The following is a 12,304-nucleotide window of genomic DNA, read 5'->3' as shown; positions in this document are numbered from 1 at the left end:
AGTCGATGTGTATTGAGTGTTTTGACCCGTCAGTCACGACCTGGAGCTCTTCTGACACTGAGACGAGGCTGCAGTGCATTCTGGGCTTTGTTTGATTTATAGATAAACGTGAACATGTTTTAACTCAATCCTCACTAGTCCTAGTGCCGCGGTAGTGTGTGTGTGTGTGTGTGTGTGTGTGTGTGTCGTCCTGCAGTGTTTGCGCTCAGATCATGGAGAGTGTGCTGCTACTCCAGTGATCAGACACTGTTTTCACCTGCTGGACCACAAAACAGGTACATACAGTATAGTACAGCATAGTAATATACATACGGTATGGTGAAAGTCAAGCAATCATCCAGCATAGTAATGCCCTAACAAGCAGACAGCAAAATTACACACACACACATGCACATGACGTCAGTGTTGGGCTGAAGTGGAACAGCGTGTGTCCAAAATAGCAGCGTGTGATTTACTCGACATGCACTGAAATCCCTGTGGAATGCTGGTAGTCCGTGTTTAAATCCAAAGCTGCGAGAAACTCCGGATCTTATAGAGTCAACAGCAGGAGCGCCACAGCCGAATGTGAGCGTGGATCAGTGGATCTTCTGACAGGTGACGGACGCGTCTGTAGCTCACAAACACACAGCGGATTTACAGAGTCAAACCACGGAAATGCCGCCAGTCACAGAACAACTGAACACACACTCATATAAACACACACACACACACACACACTCAGCAGTGATTTATCTTTCCAGAGCAGCGTTAAATCAGGAGTCGCTGCAGGATGTGATCAGATCTGACCGTCATTCAGCACAAACTGTCCCGCTGTATGTTAACATTAATTTCTCTTCTTATTCTGGAAAACCAGAGAACAAACGTCTGGCCATTTATTACATTTCAGAGCAGAGATTCATAAAAGGTTTTATCAGCTGAACCCCAAATATTGAAGTCTCCCTGAGATGATAAATTAATATTTCAATAATTTAACAGCACATGTTCAGAATTCTCTTCTGTCAGTTAATGATCAAATAATTTATTCATTTTTATTTGACATTCACTGATGGAATATCTTCAATACATTAACTGGTTTAATATTTCAGTAAATTAATGCAGATAAACACATTTTCAAAGGGGTCATAAGCAGTGTTGGGGGTAACACATTACAAGTAATGTGAATTACGTAATATTATTACTTTTTCCAAGTAACTAGTAAAGTAACGCATTACTTTTTTTTAATTGACAAGAAAATATCTAAGTTACTTTTTTCAAATAAGTAACACCAGTTTCTTTTCCCCCCATTTACTGATTGACAGCTCTCCTGTCCCCATGTTGAGAGAAATCGGGAGTGAGATGTTAGTTCTAGAATAAATGTGAACATGCATTAATTCATCTCACTCACAAAAAACAGATTCAGTATTCCTCAAAATGAATAAAAACAGTGAAATTCAACTCAGAATATGACACAAACCTGCAATAATTAAATATGTTAAATAATACAAATATCCTTTATGCATTTAATACCATTTTATTAACTGATGTCTTTGCTGCCGACCTTCGATGATCCAATTCACCAATACTAATAAGCAAAAATTACTCCAGATACTCTAACATATGTTTTCCTTTTTTTATTGCTGAAGAGTTGACATTTTTTTCTTCTGCGCTCTACTATACAGATGTGAATTTACGTTTGTCAAAGCCTGAGGCTTTTGGTGTGAAAAAGCTTTTACATTTGCCAAAAATAGAACTTTTTATATTAAAAACAAAACAAGCCCAAATTTAAAAAGTAAGGCATAAGTAAAGTAACGCATTACTTTCCATACAAAGTAACTAAGTAACGTAATTAGTTACTTTTTTAGTGAGTAACTCAATATTGTAATGCATTACTTTTAAAAGTAACTTTCCCCAACACTGCTCATAAGATGTTGTAACGGCTCCTGAAGGTTTTCTTCTGATTAAAAGAATCACGCTTCAACTGATGTCTTAACGTTTATTATCTTCTTGCAAAGAGCAAGCATCGGCGTCATCGCCATCTTGATACTTCGACACCACTTGAACATCGTGACACCCTTTGGATATCATTAACATCTTTACATCTTTACATCTTTACGTCATGACACCGTGAAAAACTGAAACAAATAAATAACATTCAGATATATGAGTGTGTTCCTGTTTCTGAACCAACATCAATACACATAGTGCGTTATTATAAATTAACAGATGAAATCTAAAGAATAAACAACATACCGTGTGCGCCTTCTAATCAGAAATCCAGGAGACATTAATGTATGTATTTCCTCCAACAAATAATCATGTAGCTCTCAGCGTGTGTACACTTCTTGTGAATCTGATACTAATGTGTCCAGCTAGATCATGTGACAAATTCAACTAACGTTGCACATTTCACCTGTAGGTGTCACTATTAACCCAGTTTCATAATACTCAAATACAATTTTCAAATAAACACTGACAATAAATTGTACACCATTTGTGTACTAAATACCTTTTTACAAAATAAATGACTGAAATAATTAAAAGAAAATACAACGTTTTCTGTGACAGCTACAGATGTTGCTAAAAAGAACATTATTTTGTGTATTTGGTGTAATGTAAAGTGTTTACACGGTTTGAGGTTCAAAAACATTACTTTCCACACATACTGTACATTATTGTTGCTCCTGTCTGCCTCGCCTTTCTGAAACGCATCGATTTTTACAAAACTCATAATTCTGAAAAGCGCTGTGTGCTCTGATTGGCCAGCTGCCTGGTGCGTTGTGATTGACCGAATACCTTTAGCGTGAGATGGAAATGTTACGGCCCTTACCATGTTGTGATGCCGTTTCCCACCGCAACCAGACAAAAACAAAAAAAAAACAATTGTAAATGAGACATTTGTTGCATCCAGTAGGGAATAATTACTGATTATAATGACTCATACTGTCTTTTTACACGTCGTGTCACGCAGTGTAAACATAACACCACGTCTGCCTTTGTGATCGTAGAAACGACAAACAAGCGCTACTCTACACTGCTCAAAACTCGCATTTGAATAGTCAGTAGCAAATTCTTTAAATATGAAAACGTACTTACAGGTCGTGAATCAGAAACGCCAGACTGTCCTTGCAACGCTGGAATTGCCCCACTTTATAGCCTTAACCCTTTGTGTACAGATGGCATTGTAGGCTACGCTTCCAGGTTCAGGAAACAGTCCTCCGTAAAATGCACTGCACACACTATTCCAGAACAGTGTTGTAATTATAATTTAACCATTGATCTCTAGTTGTGTCCTCGTTTGGAAGGCTAAACAAAGTACTTTTGCTTTCGTAACGAAACACACAGCGTCTCCACAACATGGCAGCGGCTGCAACAATACGACAGCGAGAATAAAAGATACGCATTCTTTATTTGCATATACATGTGGGCGGTGTTATGCAAATCTTCCCACATCGTGATGTAGACATGTGGGGGCGTGCTTGAACGAGCCGTTTACGGAAAGGCGTGGCTGAGTCTTAAAGGAGAAGTCCACTTCCCAAACAAAGATTCACAGATAATGTCCTCACCCCCTTGTCATCCAAGATGTTCATGTCTTTCTTTCTTCAGTCGTAAAGAAATTATGTTTTCTGAGGAAACATTTCAGCATTTTTCTCCATATAATGGACTGATATGGTGCCCCGATTTTGAACTTTCAAAATGTAGTTTAAATGCGGCTTCAAACGATCACAAATGCGGTTGTAAACGATCCCAGCCGGGGAAGAATCGGGGCACCATATCAGTCCATTATACAGAGAAAAATGCTGAAATGTTTTCCTCAAAAAACAGAATTTCTTTACGACTGACGAAAGAAAGACATGAACATCTTGGATGACAAGGGGGTGACTACATTATCTGTGAATCTTTGTTTTGGAAGTGGACTTCTCCTTTAACTTTTATAAAGAATATCTCTTTGGGTTTGGGACTTTAATCTTTGCAATTTATGACCCCTTTAATATTTCTTGTTTTTATTTCAAGTGTTTTATCTTCAAATGACTTAAATTTTTTATGATTTAATTCATATTTCAATAATTTAACAACATATTCTGATGTTCCTGATTCTGTGGTGTTGATTAATGGTCGCATGACTTGCAGCTAAACTAATAAGATATTTAATGTTTTGTAGTACGTGTTTTATTCAGATCGTGTTTATTTTAATGATCACCGTTACGATGCTCATTATGAGCTCTGCACAGGTGGCGTCGGAGCGCGGTCGTCACGGAGACGGTGGTTGTGTCGGCCGAGAGCAGATGAGCGGTCAGTGTCTGTCAGGGATCATCAGCGTCTGTGCGGCGCCGTGGAATAATTCACAACAACAGCAGCGCAGACTGACCACCTCACTGACTCTCTCACTGTGTGTGTGTGTGTGTGTGTGTGTGCGCTTCTGTTTCTGTGTGCTTGCTGCAGTGTCACTGTGCTGTTGCTAGGGTGTTGTGTGTGGTTGCTAGGTGTTTGGTCCTGTCTCAGTGTCCCTTGGGTGTGTAGGTGCGGCTCAGTTTGATCGTCCAGCAGATATCACAGATGATTCAGATGTTCCTCAGGGTTGGAGATTCTCATTTTGTGGTTCATAAAGAGATTCAGGGCTCTGACTGTCGTCCCGGTGCTCAGTACTTATTCCTATTTAGCTCATATTCACCATCACTGTTAGTGAATTTGATAATAATAATAATACAGGTGTGTGTGTGTGCAGGAAAGGAACTCTTCTGGCCAATAACGCTCTGGCTCTGATCGCTGCGCTCCTATTGGCTCTGGGAGAAACGGCCGGATCCTTTGAGATGCTCATCATTGGTCGCTTCATCATCGGCATGGATTCAGGTCAGTCCTGATTGGCAGCCGATCGCAGTGAAACAGCTCATGAGCTCACAATACAAACAATCACACACGAGATCTCGTTAATATCTCAGTTGTTTCTCAGAGACATGAGCGAGAGCAAATAGAGATTGGATTCACAAAATGTTCATAAAATAATAATAATACTTCATTTCTAATTGTTCAGCTGAAATACAGCCTATTCTTCCATCATGTTCAGAAATGATTTCATTCTGCTGTTAGCATTATTAGCACCAAATGAGTGTCAGGAAAATATATTAAAACACAATGTCCTGTTTGTCTCTCTGTCCGTCTGTCTGTCCCTCAGGTGTGTCTCTCAGCGTGTTGCCCATGTATTTGGGTGAGATTTCTCCTCGGCAGATCCGCGGCTCCATCGGTCAGTTTCACGCCATCTTCATCTGTCTGGGTGTTTTCATCGGGCAGGTGCTCGGACTGCCTGAGATCTTTGGACAGGTGAGTCTGCAGATGTTTTAATGTTTCTAAAACAAATCTCTTCTGCTCACCACTGCTGCATTTCTATGATCAAAAATACAGTAAAAACACTGAAATATTATTACAGTTTAAAACAGCTGTTTTCTATGTGAATATCTGTGAAACTGTAATTTATTTCTGTGATGTGCAGCTGAATTTTCAGCATCATTACTCCAGTCGTCAGCGTCACATGATCCTTCAGAAATCATTCTAATATGCTGATTTGCTGCTCAACAAACTAAGCTACTACTAAATATATTGTAAAACTTTAATTTGCTGTAAAGTTGCTTTGCAATGATATGTATCGTAAAAGGTGCTAATAAATTTGAATAAAATTGAACATTTCTGGTTATTAGCGATGTTGAAAACAGTTGTGCTGCTCAATATTTTTGTGGAAACTGAAACTATGATTCAAAAGTTTGGGGGGCTGTTTTTGGAAAAAAAAAACATTTTGACATTTTATATGACAAATATTCGGTCAAATGTTCTGATGCTGCACAGATTCATCCAATCGTAAACACATTTGTGTTTTATTCAGTAGTGCAAACTCTCAGTTACAGCAGCAGCTCAATTTAGTTTCACTTCACATTTGCATGTTTATAGAGTATCACACTGTGTGTGTGAGAGAGAGAGAGAGTCTAAATAAATCTAAATAAAATAAATTGTTGAGCTTGGCATAACTAGACAAATTTATATTCATTGTATAAAAATACTTTTGGAATTTTCAGATTTTATTAAATTAATTGCCATGACTTTTAAAGATGTTCCTGATTTTCTGGAAAAAATTAAAGGTTTTTTTTAAACCATTTTTATTCACAATTTCTGTCCAATGATTCTGTCCAATTATTTCTAGAGTGTCTACAGACTGTATATTCATTATTAAAATGCCCATGGATTTATGAGATTTGTTTTCCACATTTTTAAAATGAGGCTTCCTCCGATTTTCTGATTTTCCAAGACCATGAGAATCCCGGTTCTTCAAAGACATAAGATAAATGAAAATAAAGAGTAATTTTAGCTGATGTTATGCTTGTTTTGTTGTTATAATTAACTGAAACTAAAACCATAAAAAATAGCTTGAAATAAATCTAATAAAAATGACAAAAAACATTAAAATAAGTATTAAAATTTCAGCCAAAATAAACAACGGAAAAATCGAAATATTAACAAAAATGTAAAATAAGACAGATGTGCTGGCCTGGAGTGGATCTGGATCTCCAGTGTCGTCTGTGATCAGACAGCCGTTCTGTGGGGTCGTGATCTCAAACCAGGCTGGTGTCCGTCCACATGATTGTCCAGCGGCGGGTCGTGATCTGCGGCGTCAGAGCCCCAGACGACGCGGTCGGCGCTGACATCGCTTCCTCCTGCAGATGATGCTGGAGCAGAGGATCGAAGGTGAAGCTGTCCTTCTCCTCAAGCTTTAACGTCGGCTAAAAGTACACAGTCAGGATCGTTCTTGTGTTAGTTCACCATCAACAATTGTGTTTGAACAGCCAGGATTCACATTGTCCTGAAAAAGCAGGTAAAGTGAGGAAGCCTCATTTTAAAAGTGTGATTTCTGCATCTGGAAAAGTCATGAAAATTTATCAAATCTGAAAACGCTTTGGGCTTTTTTATAATGAGTACACATTTGTCTAGTTATGCCAAGAATATTTTATTGGCTAGAAACTGTGAATAAAAGTCCTTATTCTTACTCCTTATCCAGTAAATCAGGACAGACTGGAAAATGCAAATGAACAAAACCTTAAATCACCATGGGCGTTTTTATAATGAATATACATTTGTCTAGTTATGTCAAGCTCGATAATATTTTACTTCATAGAAAATGAGTTAAAATTACATCATAAATCCTGATCTTTATCAGGTAAATCAGAAATGACTGGAAACGTGATCGTAAAAAGTACTGGTTAAGAGGAACGTTCAGTTCTTAAAACTTACTGTGCACTTACTGTGTATTTATTCTTTCATTGGGTGGATTGAGGGTAAAATTGTTTCATCAAGGTTGTTTTATTGTTAAAAAAAATCAATAAAAACACCCATACATAAACAGTGCTGGTAGTAACCGATTACATGTAATCTGGATCATCTAATCATTTCTTAAAATTCTTAAAATTAAGTGCTTGTAATTATTATGTTATATTATATTGTATTTTATTAAAATACACATAATCATTTAATTTCTTATTTACATGTAATGCAGTGAATCCCAAACTTTTCTTTTTGTCACCTAAATCTCTTTCACTTCATATATATTTATTTATTTTTTAAGGTAGATTTTAAGGTAGAAAGTTAAAAATTATCACATTTGCATATTCACAGTTAATGGTCACAAGTGTTTTACTTTGTTATTTTAAAATGATTTATGATTTAATTACTATCTTTTCATTAAACCTTCACATAATGTAATAATAAATGTCCTTCATGTTGTTACTAACAATGAATAGAATATATCTTCTTATCTATGGTACAAGATTATCCTGTTTAAATCAATGTGTGTCAAAGTTTAAACTGTGTTTAAACTTTGCACTTTGCATTACTGTAATGTTTCTGATTTATTTATTTATTTAGCAGCTCCTGACACTTGAGTTATCAGTCAAAAACAAATCATCGGTCGTCCTCCGCTCGTATCGGCTGCGTGACACTGAACCTCAAGCGTCTCTCTGAACGTCTGCTGTGATTTTGCAGGAAAGCAGATGGAACTTCCTGTTCGGTTTCTTGGCACTTCCTGCCCTGCTGCAGCTGTGTGTCCTGCCGTTTCTGCCCGAGAGTCCGAGATTCCTGCTGATGGAGCGCCGGGACGAGGCGAGAGCGGAAAAAGGTCAACATCATCATCATCATCACACACACACACACACACATTCTGTGCTTTCAGCTGCTGGACCTGATGTTCAAACACAGTGACCGATGAGACAGGAGAGAGTGATTATTAGCAAGATCACTGGTTTTGAGTGAAAAGGGCTCATTAAACTCTCATTTAACTCATTAATTCTTGTCTAACTCACCATCAAGGTCAGTTTGAGGAGTTTGGGGCTCTTAAATCAGTCTGAGATCAAATGCTCTGCTGCTTTCTTCTAGTTGTCGTGGTTTCTCATGTCCATGATGAGATCAGGTGTGATCAGACTGACAGAATGAGGCTGAGCACATCATCACATCATCACAACATCACAACACCAATCAAAAGTTACGCTCCTCTGAGGAAACACGTGTGTGTGTGTGTGTGTGTGTGTGTGTGTGTGTGTGTGTGTGAGACAGTTCTTTCATATCTGCGGTTCTTTCACACACAGACACAGACAAAAACATTAAGTAACCTCTCAATTAACTGTGATTATTCAAGTCAAAGATATAATCATGCTGAATCAAACTAAACACATTTGTTTACCATATTTTAAGGGGTAAATAGGTGGGAATGTCTCTTTAACCCTTTAATGTCTGATATATAAAATAATAGTAAGAAAAATCTATTTCTATTAAATGAAATAGTTTGTTGCACCTTTAGAATAAACTCTTTAAAAATCTAAAAAAAAAAATATATATATATATATATAAATGTGTGTGTGTGTGTGTCCCAGCGTTCCAGGCATTTCTGGGCCGTTCAGACGTCAGCCGTGAGCTGGAGGAGGTTCACGCCGAGAGTCGCGCTCAGAACACGCAGCGGACGGCGTCGGTGCTCGAGCTCTTCCGTAAGCGTTCGCTCCGCTGGCAGCTGATCACCGTGATCGTCGTCATGAGCTGCTATCAGCTGTGCGGACTCAACGCCGTGAGTTCATCACAAACACCACTAAAAACAGCCTGTCACACACAGAAAGTGTTCCGCTCACCAAGCCTGCATTTATTTGATCAAAAACACAGTGAAATATCATCGTTTAAATCAGCTGTTTTCTATGTGAATATCTGTGAAACTGTAATTTATTTCTGTGAATTTTCAGCATCATTACTCCAGTCTTCAGTGTCACATGATCCTTCAGAAATCATTCTAATATGCTGATTTGCTGCTCAACAAACACTTATGATTATCAATGTTGAAAACAGCTGTGCTGTGCAGTATTTTTGCGGAAACTGTCATACATTTTATTTTTCAGGATTCACAGATGAATAGAAAGTTTAAAAGAACAACATTTATTTGAAACAGAAATCTTTTGTAACATTATTATAAATGTTTTTACTGCCACTTTGGATCAATTTAACACATCCATGATGTTTCGAAGCATTATTTATGTATGAAGTATGAAGGGTTTCATGTGTTTGAAGCGTCGCCGGCGTCTGCTGACGATCATCTGTTTCTGTAGATCTGGTATTACACTAACGGGATCTTCCAGGAGGCCGGATTCCAGCAGTCGCTGATCCCGTACATCACGCTCAGCACGGGCGGCATCGAGACGCTGGCCGCCATCATATCGGTGAGACGTCATGTGACCGATCCAGTCCACACTGACCTGATCTGAATAAAGGCCGTTGTCGTCTGTAGAGCTGCTGTGCAGCTGAAACTGAGTTTGTCGTCATTGATTCTCACGTTATGCTGCTCCGGAAGCGTCTGTGGACGCGGGTCAGACCGCAGGACAAACTGCAGCCCGTGATGAGAGCTGTAATGAGTTTAGGGAGAAGGGAAGCGTCTCGTGTTCAGAGCCGTGTGTTTGTCCTCATGGGAAATCACAGGCTGATCGTCCCTGTTACTGCAGGACACTGAATCAAGAGCATCATGGGAATTCTGCATTAGCAGCACAATGGACACGAGCGAGCGGCGGCAGCCTGCTGATGTGTGATAGTGACGCTCATCACCGTCCCATGATGCTCTCTGATCACAAACAAATGTCCAGCAGAACACTGAGACTCACTGCTCCTTCTGTACATTAGATGAAAAAAAGACATAATATAAAACATAACAGACATTTAAAACGGTTTATGTAATTCATGTTATGAAATTAAGTTTTTAATGGAAAAATGAATCATGTAAAACATGTCAAATGTTTTTATGTAATTCCTGTTTTAAAATGGTGTTAAATAAAACAACAAATTAGTAAATCATTTTTTAATTTAAAAAAACTGGATTTAATTTGTGTTAGAAAGTGTAGTTAAATAATAAAAAAAAAGTCTTTTTAAATTGAAAAATGAGCATATGAAAACATTTATTTCATGTTTTGAAATGTTGTTAAATAAAGTAATTAATTCTTTGTTTATTTGTAGTCAGTGACACTTGATGTTTGATTGTATGAGTGTAGAAAGTAAAGGTGCAGCTGTGTGTCTGTGTTTCAGGGTTTAGTGATTGAGAAAGTCGGTCGGAGGCCGTTACTGATCTTTGGTTTTTCAGCGATGGCTGTTTTCTTCAGTCTCCTCACAGTCTTCCTGCATTATCAGGTAAATCACAATCACACACACTAAATACACTCTGAACACTGAACTCATGCCGTGTGTGTGTGTGTGTGTGTGTGTGTGTGCAGGACAGGTTCCCGTGGATGCCGTATCTCAGCTTCACCTCCATTCTGCTTCTGATCGCTTCCTTCTGCTCCGGTCCAGGTACAGACGTGTGTGTGTGTGTGTGTGTTGATCAGTGTGGTAATGATGGTGTGGTCAGTTGTGTCAGAGGTCAAAGGTCACAGCTCTGGGTTGGTTCTGATCATAACAGTATAAAGGAAACGTTCCTCGTCTATCTGAAGAAGTCATTGGTGTGGTCTGTGTCGTATATCCAGATTTCACTCTCATTGATCTTCAGAAAGATGAAACGACGCTGAATCTCTAATAACTCGCTTTAATATTCAGTGGAAATATAGTGAACAGTCACATGAATATAAATGGAGAAACTCTCACTGTTCCCAGCAGATGGTTTGCATCTCATTTACATCACTGTCTCCTGACTGGACGGCAGAAATTAATATTAATGTCACTCACACACACACACACTCATTCATTTATTTTTAACAAATTGAAGTCATTTTTAATAAGAAAAAAAAACATTTAAAACTATTTCAATTATTCAAAAATATTGTTAAATACAGTAAATTTACAGTAAAAAAACATTTAAGCTAAACATTTTCAAATTTAAGGTGTACACTACAGTCTCCGTGCTCACAGCGTCACAAACACAAATAATTTTTTATATTTATTTATTTATATTTTCACTGTATGGCTGTCTGGGATTTCGGTAGTTAAAGGGTTATAATTTTTTGTTAGTATTAAATCACATCGTGAGTGTATAATTAGTACCGTTTGTTGTTTTCTCATGTCATCTGATAGAGCGATTGGACCCGGAAGTCACGGAAGAGATGACGCTTGACGTCAGACAAGCGAGTAGTTTAATAAAATGGAAAATGATTGGATGTTCACTGAAGTGAGCAGCCAATCAGCTGTCGACTCAAGAGTTGAGTGTTAAACGGACAGATGTGAGAAAGTGGAGCTTCAGAAGTGATTCATTTCCGCATTTCTCATATTTAAATCATTGAATTGATTTGTTTGAAGTGTTAGTCATCCGTCTGTCACACCGACACTGAGTTTCCCAGCAGCAGCAAGTTCAGACAGAGACACGATCCTGAGTCCCAGTGTGATCCTGCTCTCACATTCAATCTGTCTGTGAGTCTCTGTGTGTGTGTGTGTGTGCGTGTGTGTGTGTGTGTGTGTGTGTGTGTGTGTGTGTGTGTGTGTGTGTGACTCTGATGGAGCTCGAGGTGACGTGACGTTTTTTCCCCAGAGGAAGTCCAGGTGCTCCGTCCACATACTGACGTCACTGACACACACCGCTGTTTATGTAATGATGCAATGATGATGTGTGTGTGTGTGTGTGTGTGTGTGTGTTTGTGTGCACAGATGGTCGTGGTGGTTTGTGTTATTAAGCGACTGATCCAGATGCGCAGGAACTCTAATGTTTCCTGCTGTCCAAAAAACATTAAAGCAAATGTTTAAAAATAGATGTGCAGCTCAATCCGTGTCCAATCCTCAGGACACGAGCTGTGAGGAGGACACACACACACACACACACACACACACACACACACGAGACAGA

At 38.5% G+C, this 12,304-nt stretch overlaps 1 protein-coding gene across 6 annotated transcripts in view; it reads left to right on the top strand.

Annotated features, from left to right (window-relative positions):
- Positions 1-12,304, top strand: part of slc2a9l2 (solute carrier family 2 member 9, like 2) — a 69,821-nt gene that overhangs the window by 11,552 nt on the left and 45,965 nt on the right. For 5 of the 6 annotated variants that reach the window (XR_007829131.1, XM_051128416.1, XM_051128414.1 and 2 more), the window contains 8 exons: positions 4,703-4,827; positions 5,150-5,295; positions 7,999-8,131; positions 8,389-8,493; positions 8,883-9,070; positions 9,600-9,710; positions 10,564-10,665; positions 10,749-10,824. Coding sequence is in view for 5 of the 6 variants with exons in the window: in XM_051128416.1 (XP_050984373.1) it covers positions 4,703-4,827; positions 5,150-5,295; positions 7,999-8,131; positions 8,389-8,493; positions 8,883-9,070; positions 9,600-9,710; positions 10,564-10,665; positions 10,749-10,824 (986 nt within the window). In the remaining variant the exon portion in view is untranslated. The remainder of the gene's footprint in view (positions 1-4,702; positions 4,828-5,149; positions 5,296-7,998; positions 8,132-8,388; positions 8,494-8,882; positions 9,071-9,599; positions 9,711-10,563; positions 10,666-10,748; positions 10,825-12,304) is intronic. The other variant, XM_051128417.1, reaches the window with a different exon arrangement.

Source organism: Labeo rohita, chromosome 14 (genome assembly GCF_022985175.1).
Source record: "Labeo rohita strain BAU-BD-2019 chromosome 14, IGBB_LRoh.1.0, whole genome shotgun sequence".
Classification (NCBI taxonomy): Eukaryota; Metazoa; Chordata; class Actinopteri; order Cypriniformes; family Cyprinidae; genus Labeo; species Labeo rohita.
This window is presented reverse-complemented; position numbering and strand designations above follow the sequence as displayed.